The 25,114-nt window shown below is 38.0% G+C and overlaps 3 protein-coding genes across 4 annotated transcripts; all 3 read left to right on the top strand.

Moving 5' to 3' along the window:
- Positions 1 to 18: 18 nt before the first annotated feature.
- Positions 19 to 9,095, top strand: LOC110166702 (metal transporter CNNM4). The gene is given in 9 exon segments (XM_055153277.1): positions 19 to 1,899; positions 2,900 to 3,043; positions 3,127 to 3,261; positions 3,797 to 3,966; positions 4,993 to 5,089; positions 6,192 to 6,281; positions 6,973 to 7,049; positions 7,051 to 7,149; positions 7,337 to 9,095. Coding segments are annotated over 9 exon segments (2,793 nt in total). The 5' UTR covers positions 19 to 407; the 3' UTR covers positions 7,826 to 9,095.
- Positions 9,096 to 11,709: 2,614 nt separating this feature from the next.
- Positions 11,710 to 17,336, top strand: LOC110166669 (metal transporter CNNM3). The gene is made up of 11 exons (XM_020931955.2): positions 11,710 to 12,436; positions 12,522 to 12,856; positions 12,917 to 13,093; positions 13,246 to 13,403; positions 13,510 to 13,653; positions 13,728 to 13,886; positions 14,110 to 14,279; positions 14,372 to 14,468; positions 14,567 to 14,697; positions 14,814 to 14,940; positions 16,013 to 17,336. Exons 1-11 carry the CDS (start codon positions 11,741 to 11,743, stop codon positions 16,060 to 16,062), a joined length of 2,244 nt encoding a protein of 747 aa, XP_020787614.1. The 5' UTR covers positions 11,710 to 11,740; the 3' UTR covers positions 16,063 to 17,336.
- Positions 17,337 to 21,363: 4,027 nt separating this feature from the next.
- On the top strand, positions 21,364 to 23,569 carry il1b (interleukin 1, beta). 2 transcript variants are annotated; one of them, XM_055153679.1, is made up of 6 exons: positions 21,364 to 21,478; positions 21,881 to 21,935; positions 22,080 to 22,254; positions 22,323 to 22,493; positions 22,666 to 22,767; positions 22,878 to 23,569. In XM_055153679.1, the coding sequence occupies exons 1-6, from the start codon at positions 21,396 to 21,398 to the stop codon at positions 22,976 to 22,978; spliced, it is 687 nt and encodes a 228-aa protein (XP_055009654.1). In that variant the 5' UTR covers positions 21,364 to 21,395; the 3' UTR covers positions 22,979 to 23,569. The 2 variants fall into 2 exon arrangements, with proteins under 2 accessions (XP_055009654.1, XP_020787653.2); XM_020931994.2 differs by having other exon boundaries at positions 21,376 to 21,478; positions 22,666 to 22,793.
- The last annotated feature ends 1,545 nt before the right edge of the window (positions 23,570 to 25,114 follow it).

The following is a 25,114-nucleotide window of genomic DNA, read 5'->3' as shown; positions in this document are numbered from 1 at the left end:
TAAATGCATTACATTTTTATTACCATAGAAATACACTTGGCCCTGTGGTGCTACTGCTTGTCTCCAGGAAACAGATTAGATAGGCTTCTCTGTATAACTGTTGGAGTTGAGGGATTTTGTCCATTAAAAATATATTAGGCCTATGTTTTTACGTTAAAGCCAATGTAGTGCCCCCAAACAGAGTTAATGCAAATAAATAAATAAATAAATTTTAAAATTAAATATCTCAAAAAAATCCTGAGTCCTGAACAACAACCTCAGTCGTACAAATATTTGCTGACCAGAGTTGAGCTAGAGGAGGATAGCCGCTCCGTCCGGGTGTCGGTTATCACCATGGTGATAGCTGTGGCGGTCAGGGGGTGTGTGCGTGATGCGGCAGGGGCGGGGCCGCTGCTGGACATGAGTAAATGACGTCAGCTCGCAGGTCGCCAGGCAGTGAAACAAACATGGCGACAGAATGGAGCGGACAGCAGGGTTATGTTCTCACCGTCATCATTTTTCTGTGGAGTGTGATCGGTGGCCGGACAGAGACGGCTGTCAGCGGGAGTGGAGGTGGAAGCGGTGGGGGACAGGTGTTAGGCATGCGTCTAGAGAGAAGCGACAAGCCCGCCACCACCAATGACGACGGTGTCATCCAGGTGACTGAGGAGAGCTCGGTCCTGCTCCGGTTTTACGGGGTGCAGCTTCATTCTGGTACCTGGACACAAATTCGCTTTACAGAGTTGTCTGACAACAGAGAGGGGGATGCTGAAGATGATGAGGAGGAGGCAACGGCGGTGAGGGGTGGCAGTGGCATGATGCTGGGCATGGACAGGACTTGCACTGATTTTACTAAAGACATTACCGTAGGGACCTTTATGAACGTGAGTCGCAAAGGAACATCAGGCCTGCTTAGTATTAATATCAAGCCCCTTCGGAAGAGTGAACCGCACAAGTTTTATGCACTGTGCATCCTGAGCAATGATGGGAGCACGTGGGTGATGTTGGGAGGCAATGATTCCAAGGTGGTTGTTGTGGAGGAGAAAGGCTCCTTGCTGCCCATGTGGCTTCAGGTCATCCTCATATCTTGCCTACTGGTCCTCTCTGGGATGTTCAGTGGCTTGAACCTGGGATTGATGGCACTGGATCCCATGGAGCTTCGCATTGTCCAAAGCTGTGGTACAGATAAAGAGAAGAAATATGCCCGAAAGATTGAGCCCATTCGTAGCAAAGGGAACTATCTTCTCTGCTCCTTGCTGTTAGGAAATGTCTTGGTCAACACTACACTCACCATTCTTCTGGATGATCTCATAGGGTCAGGTTTGGGTGCTGTAGTTGCTTCCACTATTGGCATTGTCATATTTGGAGAAATTGTTCCTCAGGCCTTATGTTCTCGCCATGGACTGGCTGTGGGAGCAAACACTATCATGGTTACCAAATTTTTCATGTTGCTGACCTTTCCATTGTCCTATCCTGTGAGCAAGTTGCTGGACTTCTTGTTGGGCCAGGAAATTGGCACTGTGTACAACAGGGAAAAGCTTGTGGAGATGTTGAAAGTGACCGAGCCCTACAATGACCTGGTCAAAGAGGAACTCAACATGATCCAGGGAGCTTTGGAGCTGAGGACTAAAACTGTGGAGGATGTGATGACCCCTCTTGCAAACTGCTTCATGATTCAGTCCGATGCTGTTCTGGATTTCAACACAATGTCAGAGATCATGGAGAGTGGATATACTCGTATACCTGTCTATGATGACGAGAGGACTAACATTGTGGACATTCTGTATGTGAAAGACCTGGCTTTTGTTGATCCAGACGACTGCACAACCCTGAAGACCATCACAAAGTTCTACAACCACCCAGTGCACTTTGTGTTTCATGACACCAAACTGGATGCCATGTTGGAGGAGTTCAAAAAAGGTGTGTCTATCACTTTACATATTTAAAGCGGCTAATTTCTTTGCTTGTTTCCAGTCACACTGAAGGAGGGTGCTGCAGAGGGATCAGCTGCTGCTATTTTTCTGTGTGTGTGACATTTCCTGCCTAATGTTTCTTTCTCTAATGATCTGCAGTATTGACGAGTGGAATGTCCTAGCTATCATTAGCTCACATAACAGTCTGGACCCTGCACAGTTCAAGTAAAAATATCTACTTTATTTTGAGGCAATCTATTCATTGGCATGTATATTTTACTAATCGTTACTGTCAGACAAAAATAATGTTGGTTGTCTTTCCAGTCAATGAAAATTTGCATCATGTAAAGGATGCTTTAAAAGCAATATTTATAGGCAGCACCGGTGATCTTAGGTGTGTCTAGTATGAGGAACAGTTATAAATGGATATGTTTTATACCACTTTGATGTTCAAACCATACGCCGTTATGTTTTGCTATATTTTGCTGTGCAAACTGCTGCAGAAAACTGAGTGTGATCTTTAACCTTGCTGTGCATTATCCAAGAGGACAGGTCAATGGGGACATCCGTGTATTTTATTATGGGTTTGTCTACAGTAGGAGAAACCTGTAACTCACATGCTTGAACCATTTAAAGGTTGTACTGAATAATCTTAAATAATGATAATTGAGACCCCTCTTTTAAATACTGTGCAATGCCACTTAATCTCTTCTCTTCCATCTCTCTATCCTCTAACTCGTTATTTATTTTGGCCCGCCTGCTTTTCTTTCCAAAGCTCTTAGTCCAGTCTGAGCTATATTAAGGCAGCAGTGTGTCCTCCTGCAGCTAAATCCAATGACGGCTCTGACAAATCAAATGCGGAATGATGTTAACTGTCCAAATTGAGAACAAAGTTGTGAACACAAAAGAATTCAAGCTTTTCAAAAGTTTTGCATTTTTCTGACATTTGATTTGTGTTTTGAACTGTAGCTATAGCTGTAGTTAACAGAGATCTCTGTGCTCCCTAGGTAAATCCCACTTGGCCATTGTCCAGAAGGTCAACAATGAAGGGGAGGGCGATCCTTTCTATGAGGTGCTGGGATTGGTCACGTTAGAGGATGTAATTGAAGAGATAATCAAATCAGAGATCTTAGATGAGTCTGATCTTTACAGTGAGTCAGCCTTTCTTAATGCAGACCTCTATACATTATTGATATACACATTAAAACCTACCATGTCCTGATTGTACCTGCAGCCGACAACAGAAACAGGAAAAAAGTTGACCCCAATAAAAACAAGCGTGACTTTTCTGCCTTCAAACAAGAAGGTGATTGCAAAGTCAAAATCACACCTCAACTGATGTTGGCTGCACATCGTTTCCTGGCCACAGGTGAGCTTATCATTGCTACTACTGGGACTCACACTCCAACCACTTTTGCCACAGTGTTATTTTGTTGATGTATTTTTTTCTTTCCTAGCATTTGTTGAATCCTATCAGCCATCATGTAAAACATTAACTCTCAGTTTTTAAGGTGAAAGATAACAGAGGTGCAAGGGACAATATAAGACAAAAAATACAAATAGTCAAATAAAAACACACCAGGAAAAAAACATGACATTTTTAAAGCAGAACTACAAACATGTCGACACAGATGGGCATATGTAGGCTGCTGATGACTCTTATTTAGTAGTAGAAATGCAGACTGTTTTGTTTTTGAAGAAGCAAAGAGAAGCACTTCTGAGTTTATGTGCTGCTTTTTCCAACCAGCTTGAGGTTTTTGACCAATTCCTCAAAAGGTGCTTTGAGTTATCTACCCGAATTGAATTTATGGATTATTTGTTGATATAGAAAATGCTAATAATTAACATGAGCATGATAGGATATGTAATTTAACTTGCATTTTGTATTATTGTTTTTTTTGTAGAGGTGAGTCTGTTTGGCCCTTTTCAAATCACAGAGAAAGTTCTCTTGAGGATTTTGAGGCACCCAGATGTCATTGAGGAACTGAAGTTTAATGAGAGTGACAAAAGGTCATCAAAGCACTACCTCTACCAGAAGGGAAAACCTGTGGACTACTTCATACTCATTCTACAGGTGTGTAATTACAACTCTATGTTATGTCATGTAAGTGTACATTTAGTTTTTATTGAAGAATGGAATTATACATTTATACTAAGTATCTGTAAACACCCATAAACTGATATATGGAGACAAAGCAAGAGACAGGAGACTAAATATGATGGGGCAATGTGGTTACAAACATAGGCTTACCTAGGGTCACTGCATCAGTCTGCATAGAGTATTAGCACAGGTTAAACATGCTGACCTTCAAAGACAGGCTGGTATAACCACTATTTTCAGTAGTCACAGAATTTGATTTAATTTGATTATATATTAAAAAGTTAAAACTTAGGTTCATATTAAGCTAATATACACTTATATATATATATATATATATATATACACATACAATAAATAACATTACAGTATGCATGACCTTTCCATAGTAGATCCTCTTATATAAGGGAGAAGCACAGGGGCGAGTGGGATTTAAGGGTTAAGGAGGATGGAAAAGAAGCAAAGCAGAGGAGAGCTTAAGATCTGTTGAGAGTCAACTGTCTCCAGCATGACATATAGATTGTAAATTAAACAAGCATTCTCCTTCAAATCTACAGTCAGTTTTTGTTGCATTTACCCATAGCTCCATCTTAAACGAATGTGTATGTGTTTTCTATCTTTACCAGAAATGTGTGTCTGTACAGGAGGCCTTGTTGACACCTGAAGTGTGGATATAGTGACTGCAGTCACTCAGTTTGCAACTTGAGCAGTGGTGCTCCTGTTGCACTAAAACATATATGTCTGTGTGAGTTTGTTTTAGGAAACACTGGAGTAACGTTCTCATGACCTGCTCTTTGTGCTTGTCTGAGGTTTTAAATGTGAGAATAAGATCAGTGCGTGGTGGCAGTAAAAAGACACTGGCAGAATCTAATATTTATAAGATGTTTCTGTTACTTGCCATAGGAGTCGACTTGTGGATTTTGCAGTAGCGGCATTTAAAGTCACTCAAACACAATACAATGTACAGTGTGTCAAAGTATGTGTGTTCCTTTTATATTTCAGGGCCGTGTTGAAGTAGAAGCTGGAAATGAAAACATGAAGTTTGAAACAGGGCCCTTCTCTTACTATGGGGTAATGGCTCTGAGCACACCAGCCATGGGTGAGATACCTCGTACACATAACACATATTTAAACTAGAGCTCACATTTCACCAAACCAAACTATCTGGCACGTGTAGTAGATAATTTGCATAATCAACAATAATTTTAAAAATACATTGCCCATTGTCTTATCATAAACATTTAAAAGAAACTGTACTGGTCAAAAAGGAATGCTTTAAGTTAACTTAACTATTAATAATAACTGTCATTTAGACTTCACAGACTGGTGGAAGATGAAATTATTCAAATCAACATGTGCCAGCATTGTCTCCCCAAAATATATGGGAAACAATGGATATTGTATTATTTGCAAATGCATGATATTTTTGTTTTAAGTATTTGGACCACATCTCAGTTGCAATCACATTGTATAACTTTTTAATGGACTGAATCATCTGCATCATACTTCATGAAAGACTTGTCTGCAAAGACTGTATTACACTACTGACTCCTAGTGGTTAAGCATCATAAATACTTATTTTACAGAGGAAACTATGGTGTGTCCCCCAAGAGCAATTAATCAGTATAACAAATCATCCCTTTTAGCTTTTTCTATTATCACACAATATAAACACCTATATTAATGCCTAAATTATTATTTCAACAGAGGCAATTATTTAAATGTATGTATTGAAACACATTAACACATTAGTTAGTATTGAATACATTGATTTAAATAAGAATTGTTCTGTGCCTACATAGTTTCAGTAGTAACATGTCTGGAAACACTTATTTCCTGCTATGTTAATTTATTATTCAGTTTGTGTTTTCTCTGGAATGCGTGAACACATTTTGCTGCTTATTGTGTGCATGTCCAGTGCCAAATGTGCCAGGAGTGCAAATGTTAATTTAAATGTACATTTGTCAAACCTCGTGAGTGTACAGCTAAAACAATATATTAACACATTTTATTGTCATTTATCCTTACTGACAAACAAGAGGATGCATAATCATGTTATATTTGCAGCATTAAAGCACATTTTAATTGGTATTGAGTGACTAGAATCTCTTGGCCTGCAGTAGACATGTAATGACCAAAATTGGAAATAAATAAATAAACAAATTGTCTCTCTCTGTCCCTTCCCTCACCCTGTTTCTCAGCCGTTACCCCTCCTCCTTCTCCATCAGTGGCATCCCCCCCTCCACGACGCCTCTCTCTTAAGAGGTTTTCTGTATTTTCTCGTTTCCCAGGTAAACACCCGCATGGGCCCTAGCACTCAGGGAGAGGGCTCAGATTGTTTAATTATTCTCACCCTTTTCTCCACCATTGCCTTCAGAGCCCTTCTCCAGCAAGGAAGGAGTGAACTCACAATAAATTATAGGTTTAAAAAGTACCCTAACCTGTGCTGACCTTATTCATAGTGCGGTCAGCAGGTGGCGTAGTTGCACAGCTGAAACAATGACTAGTGTGGTACTTGTTTTGGTTTAAATTTTAGGGAAACTTGCTGGATGGGTAATGGAGCTGTCTCATTTGTGCCCTCTAATCTTATCACCACTGAGCCCTGGTCAGACTGTTCTTAATTCTATCTAAAATCTGACTGTAGAACTTTGTTTCCACTAAATGCCCTTAAAATGACATTGAACTTCAATTCTATGATCGTTACAGCATATTTATTTTTAACCCCATAAAAGACTGAAAAGGTTCAGTTTCAATGCATGTCTTTTCCACATTATTCACACAAATTAATTGACCACAGTCGTTAATCACAGCACATGATCTGCTTTGTAATTGCTGTGTTGAGTGTGATCAGTACATCCTCCATAATTTTGCTTTTATCACCTGTCTAATTTTTTTGTGATTATCTGATGTCTGCATATGTGGAGTGTGTGTGCTTTTGCATGAATTGCTCCTTATTTTTTCTGTCCTCTCTCTACATCTTAGAGTTCCGTTCCCCATCTCATGGAGGCAACCTGAACCGCTCAGCTTCTCTGAGTTGCACAGAGCGTGTTCCTGAAGTAGGGTTCTGTGAGTGGCAGCAACAGCCAGCTCCCGGGCACACCCTTTCAGTACATCCCAGACTTCTCTGTCCGGGCCCTCACCGATCTACAATATGTCAAGGTAACAATCCCTTTAAATGCAGGATTCAAAGGTTTAAGTATATAGTTGTATGTACAGTGATGAGAGAAGTCACAGATACAAGTGTAGATACTACATATAGTAGTACATACACTTACAGTACTCCAGCCGCAATAAAAAGTCTATGACTAAGTAAAAACCATTGTCCCTTTGCTGTTGTTTTGTTCAGATCACTCGTGCTCAGTATCAAAATGGCCTCTTGGCATCGAGATTGGACAGCACACCTCACTCTCCAGATGGCAGCCAAACTCGCCTGGACATCACTGCCTCCATGCCACCTGTGACACCTCCAGGGAGCCGCTCTCCATTGCCCCTGGCCACACCTCCGGTGAGGAGACCCTCCTCTAACACACAGCCCACTCCCCCGGGGGGGCGCATGGTCCCAAATCCTACAAGCTGTAACCGCAGGCCGAGCCAGTGTCTGCCACAGCCTGTGCCCCCTGCCAGTAACCACTCTCCCCTGTCCCAAACATGTCCCCCTAACCCACACACAGCTGTTACATCACCCCATTCCTCTATGGCCCAGCTAACTGCAGCTTCTCCTGCCTCTGGAAGCGGACCAGAGGAGACCACCAGTCTGCTAAGCGAGCAGAACTGTGTGGGGCCACTCAGGCCGAGCCACAGCATCAGCCATGCACACACAGAGAGCACCATATAAACCAGGCTCCATGGAGAGTCTCAACAACTACCTGTGCACACCTCCTCTTCCTAATTTTTGAACTTCTGTCATCAACAGAGACTTATGAACAAACAAAGGTTCGCCTTACCTTTCCTGCATGATCCCCTCTTATAATAATACAAATAGAGTAGAGAAGCACTGATCACTAATATAATCACCACATAAAATGTGCCTACTTAAAGCTTCGTCATTTCGAAATACATATTTTATTTATTTCTTCATCTTGATATGCTTGTTATTGAACCATATGTTTTAATGATTTTATCATTATCATTGTTTTTTTTAACCAAAGAACCCAGTGATGTGTACTTCTCTCTAGATTTTATTGTTATTTTATTTTTATTTGTTAGCTGACTCTGGTTATAGCTGAACAAGATGGATGGACATTTTTGTTGTTGTTGCGCTTTTATTTTTTGGGGTCAAAACCACTATTGTAATTTCAGCAAACTGAACTTTTAAGTAGGCACATTATCTTTTAGCATGTTCAGACTTGCACTAAATCTGTCTGGCATACAACGTTTACTGATGGGACCCAAGTTGTTATTTTTTTTCCAAGGTCATTTTCTCAGTGAGGGAAAATAAGGGAGGTTTGACGGTCTTGAATCTTTTGAATACCAGCAAACTGACTGTATCACTGTAATGAAAGGGGCTGTGTTCTCAGCCAAGAATCAACAATTGTTTTTTGTTTTTGTTTTTTTATTTACTTATTTTGTAGCTTATGTATTTTCCTGCAGTCCATTTGTTCCATTCATTACAACATTACATTTTAGAAGATTGTGGTAGCTTACAATAAGTACATGTGTGCCCTTGGGTGCACAACTAGACCAGCCGCAATAACACATTTTGAAGGGCAACATATTGCTACTGAAAATTACACGATAAATGTTACCTTTGAAGACTACTATGTCACTGATTAAAAAAATAAATAAAAAAGCAGGATAAACCCTAGTAAAGCAGAGTCTAAATATTTAACGTCATTAAAAAGACAAGACCGGCAAAAAATAAATGGTAGACTTAATTAATAAATGGTAATTTGTAATTTGTAAGTTCTACAGTTAAAATATTAATGTACTACAAAAAGTAAGAAAATGTTCCTCAACAGTGGAAAGAAAAAGATACACACGATGAATATGGAGCCCCATAAATCATTGTCCCCATCCCATTTATTGAACAAATTGGTAATTACCATGATGGGCCAAAGCAAATGTAGTTGCATAGACCTTTTTTCTGGTGAAACTGAATGGAAACTTATTACTGTATAAAAGATAGAAAAGTGTACTTCATTTCATATTTTATATATATTTTTTTTTTTAGGTTTTATGTTTAAAATGTTTTCAGATGTTTTTAATTTCTAATTATGTTTATTTATTTAAATTATTTATTGTTTGTTTTACCATTTTTACATATGCTTTAAATTTTAATGGTTAAATGCTTCCAGTCGAAGTCTAAAATTATTAATTTCTCATTGTGAACTGAGTAAGATACAAAGCTAGCTTTGAACACAGTTGTCAAGAAATGTTTGCTTTAATTGGAACTTTATCACTGTGAATCCAAATAGTGAGTGAAGGATTTTTGTTTTTAAAGCAATTGTATAAACCACAGCTGGGAGGCAGTAAATAATTCAAACAAGTTTATAAATAATTTATAGTTATATAATAGTTTTCACTTACTTTGGATTTTGGATAGACAAATTTGATTTGAATCTTTTAGCCTCAAAATCAACAAAACAAGCCCTCACATTTATACATTAAGCTGAGACACAGAACAGGAATAGTTTAACAGAGATTATTTATTAAGCCCCGGGCCTGTAGTTTGGTTAAGGATTAGCTCTTTAACATTAGATGGACATTATGATACTCGCAGCACAAAAGGAAAGCCAATATTCCAGAGTTCATATGTCTTCTCCAAGAATGGGCAATTCACATACATGTATTAGCATGAAATGGTGTGTATTTCTGGTCAGAGATGGAGTATTTACAGCTGCTCTCTTTATTGTCTAGTATAAAGTTGACCTCATAATGATATAAGCTGCCAGTGAGCCACCTGTTTCCTTTTACTTGTTTAAAATTGCCCCCTAAATGAGTTGACCTATAAGAGATTATTTGGATGAAATATTTTTATTTCAGGAGAGAAAACAACTATTGTGTATCTAGCTATTCTTGATGTCCATAGTTTGAGCCTTAGAGAGAAAAATATGTTTATGAAATGGTTAAGTGCAGATCAAAGCTGGACACCAAATTCCTCCTTTATTCAAGCACAATATTGCACCACTTTATTTGTTCACTTAACAATCCCATAACAACTGCTATGGGAGTATTTAAGTAATAAAAAGGTAGATATTTATTTTAAAAGATTATTTAAACCAGTGAAGATGAGCACTTTGTTCAAAGGTTTTCTGTTCTTAAGTCAGTATAAAAGTAAACTGCATGTAGGTGCAAATGCTTAGTTAGCCTTAAACTCGAAAAGAATATTTGACCTGCCTGTGGGTCATTAGGTCTCATGTAGCAATCTGGTTTCCATTGAAGCCACTGGTTGGCTGTGAGAATACCACTGTGAAAATCATTGTTCTTCATATAAACATTGTATTTATGTATTTATGACATTGTTTTTGTTCTTGGTTTGCACTTCAAGGTGTAGTTCTTTGAAATGGGCTTCCATGTATGACACATTTTTGTGTTATATGTTCATGTGAATATTTTGTTCAAAATGATGGGCCTTTGAGTTGCTCAACAAACTTCTGCAAATGACAGATATAATGACAGATCTGAAGATTGTGTTATGTTGTTTTACAAAGGCATTTCATAGCAATAAATATTGCACAGAGTGGATCTCTGAATATGGTGTCTGTGAACCTTTGTCATGATATCCGAAGGGTATTATACTACTAGATGCTCTTCACACAGATTTGAGGCTGCTATCTTCCTGTTTTCCTTTACCATCCTGGACCCCCTTTTACACTGTCCTCCTACACTTCCTACAGATGGCTCACTGCTTTCTTTGTCGACATGACTTTTATCATAGCTCGTCCTACGCTGCCTTCAGATATTGAAATTCCTCTGGGTTTCACTCCTGGTGTTCTGTGCTAAGCTGTTTTTATTATGTAGAGCTTTTGTATTATGGGACTGAAGTGGGGGAGCAGAGCTTATCAGCAACTCATGTCATGTTGTTTTTAGCTTTCCACAGTGTGATGATTAGACCTGATTGAAGGTTAAATATTTTCTGCTGTACTGTTCCCATGCTCCTTAGCTTTTCCATTCTGTATCTATTTACTGAACTGTTTGAGTTTTTTTTTTTTTTTTTTTTTAGGATTTCAGAGTCAAGGGCAGTAGAACAAGAGGACCGATTCAATTGTTTGGTTTAAATCTATACAGATTTAGATTTTCTATTATGCATAGTTTGTGGTTGGAGAAAAAAAAAAAAAAAACTTAACTAAATACTAAAACTAAGTACCCTATTAGTTGTTTTTTTTTTTTTTTTTTTTTTTACTTATAGTGATAGTGTTTTTACTTTTACTTTTATATTATACCAATCGCACTATTCAGGCAATCAAAAAAATTAAAAGATATTTTTTGTTAACTCAAAAGAGATGAATTAGCAGATGGATAGCTTGTTTTGTAATCATAGACAAAAATGAGCGTGAGAGCGTCTTGCTGTAGTATGGATATCATTGGCTAAAAGCAAGCAAACTCTTGACGAAATTGTAAAGGGGTGGGACGGAAAAACTAAAGACCCAAAATGTAAGATCAAGCTATGCAACATTACTATTGTACAGATCCAACATGGCGGCGGTAGCGTGCAGTTTCCTTTAACCCTGCTGGTTCTGCCCCCAGGAGGCGGGGCCGCTGCGGGGTACAGTCACATGATTCACGCAGAGACAAACTGACCAATTCCAATATGGTGGCCAGCTTGGCAGGTCTACGGTTCCTGTTGATGATATTGTTGTTTTACGGGATCAGGTTGGGTGCCTGCGACCTAGACACCCCGCTGATAGTGGGCCTGCGACTCGAAGATCCCGAAGCGTTAGTGTGCATGAAAGAGCGAATCATTTCGGCCCCTCATGGATCTACCTTCAAGTTGCGTCTATTTGGGACCAACCTGAATGTGAGCTGGCCGTGGTTGTCGTTCGCTGGGGGGGCTGCATTGGCCGCGGGAGATGCGCCTGACCCGTGCGAGAAGGAATCAAACAGACAAGAGTCCTCTTTCCGGGTGAGTGGAAAGTTTGAGCGTGATGAGGAGCACAGCGGTGTTATAACGGTGCAGGTACACAAGACCAGCGTATCAGATGGAGCATTGACCAGTGGCCAGACTTACCACCACCTCTGTGTCCTGAGCGGCGGGATTTGGGCATCTGCCGGCCGAGACAGGCTGCGGGTACAAACTCACTGCTCTCCACCAGATTACATCCCTCCCTGGGCACTGGCGGTGCTGGTGGTACTGATGCTCCTCCTCTGCGCGGTACTCAGGACTCTGCACTTCAGTCTACTTTGGCTAGATCCCGTTGAGCTGTATGTTCTGCACAGCTGTGGGTCCGAAGAGGAGAAACGGACCGCCAAGCGCCTGGAGCCTGTCAGAAGAAGGGGAAACTTTATGGTAGGTTTGATGAATAGTACAATAATTATCAAGTTTTAAAAAACTCACATTTTAAAATGGTTAACAGTGTTTTTTTCTATGGCAGACGTGCTCCTTGCTGTTTCTGTGTGCTCTTGGGTGTTCGGTGCTGTCTGTGCTCCTTTACCGAGCACTGTCCTCAACGGTCTCTGCAGTTTTCACCAGTGGCTTCCTTGTCTTTTTCATTGTTGAATTGGTGCCTCATATTTTATGCTCTGGTTACGGATTCCAGTTAGCCCCTGCTCTCACCTGGCTGGCCCAGGTATCAATGGTGCTTACCTGCCCCCTGTCTTGTCCCCTGGGGCTCATCTTGGACCTAGCTCTGAGGAGAGACATCAGCACCTGCGGGATCAGGGAGAAGGTCATGGAGATGGTGCGGACAAATGTCAATGACCCTTATAGGTGAGCCCTTCCATTTATTATCACACAAATGTCCACAACTAAAACGTTGTGTCTCTGCAGTGAGTTTGTGAAAGAGGAGTTTAGTCGTGGGACACTGCGCACTAAAACAGTGGAGGACATCCTGACTCCTCTAAAAGACTGCTTCATGCTTCCCAGTTCAGCTGTGCTGGACTTTTCCACCATGTCTGAGATAATGCAGTGTGGTTACACCCGTGTACCTATATATGAGGAGGAGAGGTAACTGTATGACTTTATGTGTACAAGTGATATTATTGTAACATAGCTATATATTGTAAAGGTTTGGACCACACTGAGAATATGCTACCACTACAGATGCATTTTAGATAATAATGCTATTATAACCAAGTAGCGGTTATACTGTATTTTAGGTCCAACATTGTGGAAATACTTTATGTGAAAGACTTGGCTCTAGTGGACCCAGATGACTGCACACCCATGACGACAATTACCAAGTTCTACAATCATCCACTACACTTTGTCTTCAATGACACTAAACTGGATGCCATGCTGGAGGAATTCAAGAAAGGTATGGCAACATTTTCAATCTGATATGTAAATAAAATCCTTGAAATATTTTGGATTTTAATTTTACATTTTATAATATTTTTTATTTTCATGCGGTTTTATTTTAGGCAACTCCCACATGGCCATTGTCCAGAAGGTCAACAATGAAGGGGAGGGTGATCCTTTCTATGAGGTGCTGGGATTGGTCACTTTAGAGGATGTAATTGAAGAGATCATCAAATCAGAGATCTTAGATGAGTCTGATGGTTATTGTGAGTTTTTCTCTTGAAAAACAACATAGAATTAATTAAAAATAGCTTTGCTTACAATCATCTGTGATCTATAGTGGACAGAAAGGTAAAACGCCCACTTGCCCCGCTGGAAATTCCACTAGAGCCACGGAGCGCTCACGAAGAATTCTCTCTCTTTAAGCCCCCTGAAGGGGAACCCAAGATCCGAACTTCTCCACAGCTACTGCTGGCTACTCACCGCTTCCTATCCAGAGGTACTGATATTTTTATTTGTCTGGAAATCTGTCAAAAGCATATATTCTAGTTTTTCTATATTTTTGAACCTTGGGGATTTTTTTTTTTTACAGCTGTAGTTAAAGCTCAGTGTAAATAAAGCCAGAAGTGTAAATAACAATTGCAGTATAATGGTATACTTAATACTTACTGCTGGAGCACTAATGGTGCATTTGTTATTATCTCCTTTGATGTGTGATGCAGAAGTAGAGCACTTCAGCCCAGCTCGTGTATCAGAGAAGGTCTTGTTTCACCTCCTTCGCCATCCCAGTGTCAACCAAGAAGTGCACTTTGACCCCAGCAATCGACTCAGCCCAAGCCACTATCTGTACACAAGAAACCATCCTGTGGATTACTTCATCCTACTACTACAGGTGAGTGTGTAGTGTGTGCCAAGCCCTCTGCTGCTTTGCATTCTAGGAATGGTCATCATACCATATGATTCTTCCTTTATATCATTTTCAAGGGCCGAGTAGAAGTAGAGATTGGCAAAGAAGGGTTGAAGTTTGAAAATGGTGCATTTACTTACTATGGCGTGTCTGCTCTCACATTGCCATCTTCTGGTAAGATGGAAAAATGCAATCCAAAAATCAATACAACTTAAAATGTTTTTTTTTTATGTGTCTGAACTGAAAGTGAATGTGTGCATTGTACTTGACAGTGCATCAATCTCCAGTCTCAACACAGCGTCAGTCTCCCAGGGATCCCTTTGAGCCAGGAGATGCCACAAGTCCTTCTAGCTATTGTCCAGACTATACTGTTCGAGCACTGACAGACCTACAACTCATACGGGTATTTCTCCTTTTCTTGTGTTCTAATTTTTTCTTCCAATTCAAAATAACCATAGTATAATAATATGAGTTGCCATGTTTGACTTATTTTTGGTTTATTGGTAAATTGTGTTTTAGGTTACTCGTCTACAGTATCTAAATGCTCTCATGGCATCCCGTGTTGGTCAGAGTCCAGACCCACCAGAGATTAAGATTCTCCCCAACAGTCAAACCAAGTTGCTCAATGACAGAAACACCACACAAGGTAGCTTTGCTCCAAACGCCGTCTGACCCCTGGGTCTGTTAACTCTGTGTGTGTCTCTTGGAACACTAAAACTGTTTTCAAGGTTTCTTACATCTTTGTACTACTTTTACAATGTACTATCCTGTTTGCCTTCAGATCAACTAAAAATATCTTCTTTTCTCTTTTCTTCCTTCCACGCGTCCCTCCCTGTCTCTTCATTTCTGGCCTGTCTAGAATTTTCTGTAAATTTTTCATTCTTTGATACTCTTGACAACTACTGATAGTATTTTTGCATGATACTGATGCTTGCCTTTGGCATGATTGACACAGACTGTATCCATACAAATAAACATACTCAAGTTGGAACATATTTATAATACACAACCTTAAGAGCCAGACACTATTTAATTGTCAGCGCATTTATTTGTTTTGTTCGTTTATGTAAAATGTAAAGTGTAGAACTGTGTAACCTTAATTTATTTTTTAATTATTATTATTTATTTTTTAAGACCACTGTTCCCATTTTGCATATTCCCTGAAATCCTCTTCTTCCTCTAGTTAACTCTTCTTTTTACGAATGCATCCATGGTGTCTACTGTAGTCTTCTTCTTTGGTGGTAGTTTCTCCATATACAGCTAATAGCAAGTGTTGATACTCAGGATTCTCAGGTGATGAAACATGTCTGCAGATTATTTTCTTCCATTCACTTTATCATTAAAAGAAAAGTGTTAATTTTGGAGATCTCTAGTGCACATAACCAACTACTATTTGGATAATTTAAATATAGATTCCACATAAAATCTCAAAAGTTATTTTACATCAACTTACTGCAAACCAAAGAATCTACTGTTAAGATGGTACAAGAAAATAAGAACTTAAATTGGATAGTTGGTGCATGATATTTTTTAAATTTGCATTTTTGAACACACTATCTGTATAAGCAGCGAAACCTGTCCTACCCAATCTGATATTTCTGATGTGTCGACTTGTCATGTCCTCAGTAAATGTCTATTATTGTATTCGATTCCTCTCTTGAAATCCCTCTGTAATTCCCTTTTACACTGTCCTCATATTGGTTGGTTGTTTCCCACAGGCAGCAGTAAAGCCCAGGAGAGCTCCACAGAAGAGGAGGCAGTTGGGTAGTGTCTCTGTTAAGACCAACCAGTAATTGTTTAAATGTTTTGCTGTATAACTGGAACATTTTGGACAAGATTGGAGTGAGACGGTTTAAATTGTGTTCAACTGCATTTACTCTCCACTCCATTGCTTCTCCATTATGTGTTAAGTTGTTTCATCCTCTTTGGGAAGTATGTGTATAACTGAGTATTAATACAAGTTATAATTTTAAGTTGATTGTGCCTTTCTAACAAGTTGAGCCCTATTTCTGTACTGAACTTTTCTTCAACATTCCTCATTGCCAAAGTTGTGTGTTTTGATGGTCTGCCTTTCCTTTTAGACCTCAAACTACATGTGTCATGTAAGCATATTTGCACATAAACTTTGTGCACTGTGCCATTGTGTAAGCTGGAAGGTACGTCCCTATTTAATATCTTTCATCTCACAGAGCTGACTGATTAAGCCGTGCCATGCACAAAAATATATATTTTATCAGTGAACATGTATAGCTACTGGTAGTTTGAGGTCAAGGTTACCATTTTCTATCAAATATATACATTATACACTCACTATTGGTAGTAGATGCATTATTTGCCAACTAATAATTTCATAAAAATGATTGGACAATAGACAATTAAAAATTTAAAAAATAATAATTTATCATAATAATAAATAAAAAGTCACTTTGAATTTTGGTTTAAATCAAAAACAAACATGCCAACCAACGCTCATGATAGCCCTTAATATTCTCCTTGTACATGTTTTCATGCAGTTTTCTATTCTTTTGTGATGGGAACCAGCATTTTTCTGTCACATAGTAATTGCCATTACAGAACATAAGTTTGTTATCAACTTTTTTTTTTTTTTGAAGAAAAGCTTTTGTAGTCATTGGCTGTGCCTTTTGGGCATGGCAGAACATTTGCTTATGTATTACTGCCTATTTTGATTTATTTAATGCCTTATACAAGCTATCATTTTCTTTTATTTGTCTGATGTAAAAATTTGTTATAATAATAATTTTATTAAAGTATGCTGTTTCTTTGCTGGTTTTCAAAAATACTGAATGTATACATTGTCATGATGAGAGACAGAGGAGATGTGACCATTACTGCTAGTTCAGTGTTCTGTTTTATGTTGTACTTTTATTAATCTGAATTTTATACAGTGTGTTCTAGATTTCTCATGTTCAAGTGACACTTGTTAAGTGGTTCAAACAATTTGTTTGAATTAAAGTTGCCAATTTTGGGTGCATTGACAACACTAACTGCATTTCTTAGAGAAATAAATCAGTTTTGCTCTTACAGCAAGTCTATATTGTGATTTCTATATTTTGTAAACACTGAAGCCTGTTAAAATCATATATTGAGTAATGTGCCTAACCTTCAAGGGAGACTTGTCCTCACTCACTCTCTCCTGCACAGGAATGTTTGCACATCTGATGAGGAAGTGCTTTTGCCTAAACAAGTTTGCACACATTAAAGATGAATTTTGATTGTAAGTGTTGTGAATATTAAAGACCTCTGATGGAGAGAGTTACAGAGGGTGGGAGGGTGAATGAGTAAACCTTGAATTATTCTATAGATTTTTATTTTTGAATGATGTGATTAATTACATAGCTGTTCAAGTAGGCATTTTTTCAATGCAACCTGCAACTGTGCATTGAAAGGGTAACGTGCTCATGCTATAACTTGGGCAGGCTATTGTTGTGCAATGTATTCATCCCTTCCAAGCAGCAAGACTACTTCATAGATACTGCTATTTGAATAGATCCATGATACATACACAAACAAGAAGTGTACTGTAGATGTTATTTAGGTGCATTGTAATAGAGCCATCTATTGGTGTGCTAGAGGCACTGCTTGAGATGTAAAGTCAGAGGTATGTATTACAGGTAGATAATCCAGGCTCCGGTATAGAATGCCTGGTGGTTTTAGGCAAAGTAGTTTTGTATTACCTACTTTGGTTAGGCACTGTATAGAATGCCAAGTCAGGCAAATTTTTACTGTTGATTGTTGTTTTTATTTATTTAAAGCTTCTTTTGGCTTTCTTTTTAAGGCCTTCATTTTGATGGTTGGCAATAGTTTTTTTTGGTTATAATTATTTGTATCTTGGACACTATCTAATGGTTATATACCATGGATAAAATGAATCTAATCTAATCCATACTAAAAAAGCTGTGAAATAATAATAATAAATCTACCAGAAAATAAAATGGGCAGCAACAACTGGTGAGACATAATAGAAAATAAGGTAGAGCAAGCTGATTTAACAATGGCTGCAAACACTTTGTTTTCATTTTGCCAATGAGAGTACTGATAGTTTTTACTTTGCCTGTAACATACATATTACTAAAATGTACAGAGTAACCAAAGCTTTTACTTGAGTAGTGATGCTACTTCACACTAATTATTGCCCTATTTGGCTACAAGTAAAAGCTCATGGTGTTAGAAAATTACTCATGAGAAGCTATTTATTTGTAAGTAAATAACTGATTTATTACCTACTTCTAAACTGGATTAATTTATATTGAATAATCTATGAACATTTAAATATATGAACATTTATCTTTTTATTATGTTTTTATTTTAATATCTCACTGTCCAACGCTGTGATGATGGTGAAAAGGAAGCAGAAAGAACACATCTGTGCACAACAAGGTGGGTTTCCTTCTTCTTAGGAACATTACCTTGACTTACATTCATTTCCTGTAGACCGATGCTAACCTTAAAAAAGACATATGGCACACATTTTTTCTGGTATTTAATATTAAACTCTAGCATGCATATATTATAAGATAACATTTTGTTCATTGTTGATCTAAAATTGCTTAAAGATTATATTGACTCTTGTGAGATTTTAACCATGTAAAAATGTTGCAACCTCATCAAAATACATACCTTGAATTCTGTTTTGGATCATTCATTTTTAAGTAATCATTATTAGTCTGTTTATGTCTCCAAAGCTCAAATGCTCTGTTCCAGCCTGGGATGTCATGAAGCAGCAGTTTTCAGTTTAACAGCTTCTTTTTACATTTTCTTCAGTAGAGTTTGTCAGTTACAGAGTCAAAATTATCCAAATGATTCTAATGAAGGTGTATGGAGTTTAAAATACAGTTGGGCACTTCCTATATTACCACATGACATTGCAAGGTGCAACAGTGTGAGAGAACACAGCAAAAATATGCAGAGTTTGTGTGTTAAACATGCACAAATGAAACAAAACACAACTCCAGGTATGTTCTTCGTGAGTAAACATTATAACATAGATCATAAAATAGCATAATATGGGCCCTTTAATAATAGAAAAATAAATTCATGAATTCACTGAATTCCTGAATCTGAAACTGACTGGCTCTGCCTGAACAAAATGTAATTTCGTTGTAGTAAGCAGTTTTCATTTACGCATTTTTATTGTTGAAAAACGTGTACGTTATATTTATGAACAATACATGAGTCCGACTTTTAAAAATAAGTACAGAGAAATGGGCGGAGATAGTGGTTCGATGAAAATAGATATTTTCTAAACACTCAAACCTTGAATTTAGCACAATACAGGATAAATCAAAACACCGCACTGGAGAATCTAATGATGAGTGAATGCTGATATGTGATGATAAACAGCTCATAAAAGTCCATTTTACATAATGTGTTCCCTTTAACCAAAATGGTCTCAGAGGGGTTGCTCAAATTGCAAACACAAATTTGACAACATGACTTTTTTATGATTGAAGGTCGTTTAATTATGGTCGATGTTAGACCTGCGTATTTTCATCACCCTGAGGAAACAGGACTTTGTTATAATTTCTGGTGAACTTTTGAAGGGAAAATTCAAATGTAGCAGGGCAGGACAGCTACAGGGGCAGAGGACACTCCAAATTGCATCCAGGAGGATTTTGAGGGCTGATCTGGAGGTAAGACTATTGAGAAAATATATATGCTTCTCTGGCCTAGAATGTAGTCATTGTTAAAACATGCTTGTGGTGTTTTATTTGAAATTAGGGTTAATGTAAGGCTTGTTTCCATGAAAAATAAAAAAAAGTTAGCATCGCTGCCCTACAAGAGTGTGACAGCTGTACTAAGATTTGAATATGCTGCTTCCAGAGTCATCTACAAACAGGGTGGGTGAGAGCTCTGGGTATGACTGAATGATATATGAATGAATCTAATAGTTGATGTTAGTTAGTTGTTTTTTGGCACCATTCTGAAAGTGAGATTATCAGTTAATAAAAACACTAAAAAGAAAGAAAAATCTCTGTACCTTTCAGAAAAAGGAAGATGTTTGAGAACCAACAAAACAGACCACACATGAACAAAGTTAGTAAACCAATTAAAATTACTGTAACTGAATTATATTTTTTCAACATATATTTCCTAGTGAAACAGGAAGTATATGTTGAGGTGTTTGTACAGGGTGATGTGGCAGAAGGAGGACTTTTACCAGATGCCCTACCTGTTGCTGCGTTTTGAGGAAAAAAACAACACATGGTGATTTTTGTTTCTGCAGGTACAACTCTACTGTTCACTGTGATTCTGTTGGTCCATTATTGTATTAGAGAGTAATAAGTGCTTTAAGTATATTTAAATGTGTACTACACAGACTAGATCATCATAATGTAATCATGTGTTATTCCTTTGTCCACAGGCAGAGACCAGAGCTTCTTCACTGATAAGTCCTCACACTGTCCAGCTCCAAACTGGGTGTCACTGTACCTGTGATCTCTGTTTGTTTGATTCTGTTTAAGACAGAACTGTAGAAAACTAAGGACTGTTTTGAATTATTTTACTTTAAAATCATTTAAGGACATTTGACACTGCATATTATATGATCATAACATAGCAAACTGGCACATTTTCATAGGGTAACAAAAATGTGCGTATTCGGCATGATTTGATCACATTTCATCAACATGAAAAAGTTACGTTTATGTTTTCAGAAAAAAAATACATGTAGAGGGGATCGAATAAGTTTCAAAGCCTAAATGTAATTTTATTGCACGCAACCGAGTTTCATATTTTTTAAGCAAATCCAGCGACCTTTTTTCAGTGCATAATTACAGCCTACTTACCTAACCTTAAACTAAACCCTATAACTTTAACCTATTTTTACTCATATCTGAACTTTACATCATCATGGGGACAGGACAAGTTTAGGCAAGTATGTTATGATAAATACCCAAGTTACCTGCACTGTGGTTGTGATTTTCAACCTGGAAATTTCAACCTCAAAACACAAATGGGACCGACGGAGAAAGGTTTGAATTTCCCTTTTGGGGTTTTCAGCGTTCATGTGCACATGCGCAGGAACTTTCCAACCAACGGGACGTCATTGCGAAAACTGATCAAGAGTGCCGTTTCTGAGAGATGCGCGCACTCTGGCTCCAGCAACGCGCAACTTCTGAAGTAACTGCGATGGAAGACTTTGACTTGTCTCAAGCTTTGGACATGTGAGTACAGATATTATCAGTATATTATAGTATATAACAGGGATCTCCAACCAGTAGCTTTCTACCCCCTTCCAAGTAGCTCGCCAAGGGATTACGGAATTATACCATTGTGCTGAATAACAAAAACGGTGTTAATTACATGCCTATTGCCATTATAAATGTATAATTTCGACCTTTGTGCACTCATAAGTGGACAATGGTTTATGTTTTGTAGGCATCTAACTGCACCCAAAGACTTGTTCTCTTTCTTATAATTGTCTCAATTTCTTGCGACCCCTAAAATTTGTAGTTCTCTGGCATTTTAGTTTTGTAAAAGTAGCTCACCGAAGGGAAAAGGTTGGAGACCACTGGTATATAATAATAATTATTATTATTATATATAATATATATAATATTTTACAGAGATTCTGTTGAACAGCTACCAAATTCTTACAGCTGCAGTGAAGATGACAGAGAGGTAGGTAATTGTATGATTCCAAAGTTATCATTAATGTGTTTTGTAAATATGAAATGTAAGAAAGTAAAGATATAAAATGTGCAGTGGTTGTTATCGTGTAGAGCAAGCTGTTCACAGTTCTTTTCCTCACTTTGTAAAACACAGGATATGAATTTCCCCTTTGACATGGATCTTGTTATCACGTACAATCGCAAAAGCTTTCAACGTGTGGCCAACCTGGTGGTGGTCATAAACAAAATGAAGAAACCTCTGACCGGACTTGGCCAAGAGTTGAGTGACCAACAACTGTGCAATGCAGTTCTTGAGAATCTAATAGAAGGTTTGTACTATGCTACTTAATACATTTCAATAGCCTACTCACTTACAAATACATACCCTTTCCCTTAGACACAACAGTAGAAATGTTGGAATCACGTAGAAAAAAAGGAAAGTTTCAGCGTGCCAACAGTGGGCATTCTTGTACTCTGTGTGATGAAGCACAGAAAGATGTCATCCACAACTCAGAAATGTTAAGACTCCACGCTATAACCCTGAAAGGAGGAAATCATGAAAAGAAAGGTGAATGACCACAACAATGCACAATAATACTGCTGCTACACATTTACACACTGAATTACACATTAATTTTTATAGCGCATGCTAGGAATTTTGTATTTTATGAATCTCTCTACATTGCGTTGCATTTGTATTTGTATTTATATTTCTGATACCTCTGTATTTAAATTTCTAGTGATATTTCAGATGACCAGATACACTGAATGCTCATCTGCAAAACAATCAGTTATATTATCTATCAAAAACAGCAACCTGTACCTAACATGCTCAATGCAAGGTGAGATTGCTGTTTTGAATTTGGTGGTGAGTATACAATCATTATCACATAACAATAGATGTGAAAGTGGTGTAAAGATGTAAAATACAATCATTGTGTGTGTTTTGTAGGAATGTTCAGAGGCAGAACTGCAAAAATTCAATGGTGGCCAAAACATGGATCACTTCCTGTTTTACAAAACCATCACTTCAGTGTCACTGACAAAGTTTGAGTCTGTTAACTGCAAGGGTTGGTTCATCAGCACATCTTCAGAGGATGAGAACCAGCCTGTGGAGATGTGCCAAATGGACAATGCAGCCAGATATACCTGCTTCAACATCAGCAGTTCAAACAAATGAGAGTGAGTGGAGCTAGGAAGAACCAATAAGAGGGTGACCACCTTTAATCTTGGTTGTCCTGTATGGCCAAATAGGCCCCTGTCCCTCATAATATTCATAGAAAGAAAAATCAGATAAGACTTTTTTTTTTCCTCACAAATGACTGGACCAAATTCTGGACCAAAGATGTACATTTTTTATTATGTACTTTAACTTCTTGGGTTGTATTTATCTTGTTGACATATTTTGGCTGCTAGCTGCAAGCCATCTTCAGAACTGTCACCGGTATTGGTGGTGACATGCCATATAACAGCTGTTGTTATAAGTATGTGTGGTCAGCCTGATTGACCTGGCAGGTCACACAGACTGACCATGCCGGTTAAAGATTGTCTGGGTTGTAAATATTGGCACCTATTGCTATTACAGTTTCTCAGTACATTACGATTGATAATAAAATCATGTATTGCAGTTATCAGTAGCTTAAATTTCCAGAGTCAGTCTCTCCATTTTCAATTTGAGGTGGTCACTGGTCGCTTTAGTTACAACGCTTAAACTACGACTTACCACTAGATGGGGCTAGAGCACAAAGACCTAGACAGCGTTGGTAATTAGTACAATAGTTGGTAGTTGGTAAAATAGTTAAAAAGACACAACTTGTCATGGGTCAGACGGTCTAGTCTAAAATGTGATGCTAACTATAAACATATATTTTTACAAACGCATGCACACGCGTTACAGTTGTTATTAGTAAAAGCTATATTTGATTTGAACATCTCGTATCTGGGAGACACAGCTACAGTTCCTTCAAGATACACATTCTAATTTAACAATTGTTCTTTATATTTTTTATGACTGAACATTAACACTACAGAAGTTTAGGTATTCATGATTTGTCAAATTACATACAGGGGTAAATATATTTCTGTTCTGGAATATTCAGGAGCTGTAAACCTCCCTAATAAAAACTGTAATAAAAACTGTACAAAATTTTCAAACTCAGTCCTGTATATTATTGCTGTGATGCATGTACTTTTTGAATACTATAAAGCATGCAATTATTGTTGATTTAGGAAAAATGTTGTGTACATGCAGACTGGTCTGCAGTAATGACCTGAAAAGCAATGATTTGTGCATGTGAGACATTGTTTGAGTGTGTTCCCTCTTCCATGCACATTCCGAGCACATGGCAACAGAAGCTAAATATAGCCCCACAGCCTGGCTTCAATGCGGGATCATGCTTCCTCACTCAACCAGGATCCCTCTGCTCCACTTCCTACTACTAACATGTGTTCCTCTGCTCTTAGGCATAGCTCCCGGAGCATGTTTTTATTTTTTGTAGCAGCAGAGCAGTGTCAAACATGGTTGTATTTTACTAGTAGTTTCCTCCATGCGTACAGTAAATCAGTACTAGTTGAATGTGATATGCAGTGAGCATGTTGCATAATCCTGGATGAGTTTGTATACATGGCTCATTGGCTGTGTCACTGACACAGTTCAGTGACTGCAGTGATGAGGGTGACTAGGGACAGACATTCACATGTAGCTTAAGATAATGAAGAAGTCTAAAGGTAAAGGTAAACATGAATGCTGAGATAATTGGTTTGGTGATAAATCACAAAATGCCATTAAAACATTGAAGTGGCCTCTTTTTCAAACAAGAACAAAATTAACTGAAGTTTGATTTAAGCTTAGTTTAAAAATATCCATAGCCTGTCCATCATCAAATGATTTGAATTCCCAGTCATTGAAATATGAAAATATTGTATATTTCATTGGACCTACTAGTTACAAATTCTAATTGCAGCCAATTAAATGAACATCTATAAAGACTGGGCAATTAATGGAATTTGAATCCAACCTGAGATCTAGTTTTATTAAATCACAATGACATGCTTTGTTTTTCAACCAAAAGGTCTACAGTCAATCCTGTGTCTGTAAAACATGTGTTTTGGAGCAGAGTTCAGAAATTGGTCTGTTATTTATGTTAAATGGAACTGATGTTTAATGTTACAGATTAAATATATGTTTGG

This window comes from Boleophthalmus pectinirostris, unplaced genomic scaffold, assembly GCF_026225935.1.
Source record: "Boleophthalmus pectinirostris isolate CB_2022bp ecotype Guang Dong unplaced genomic scaffold, ASM2622593v1 HiC_scaffold_18, whole genome shotgun sequence".
Taxonomy (NCBI): domain Eukaryota; kingdom Metazoa; phylum Chordata; class Actinopteri; order Gobiiformes; family Gobiidae; genus Boleophthalmus; species Boleophthalmus pectinirostris.
This window is presented reverse-complemented; position numbering and strand designations above follow the sequence as displayed.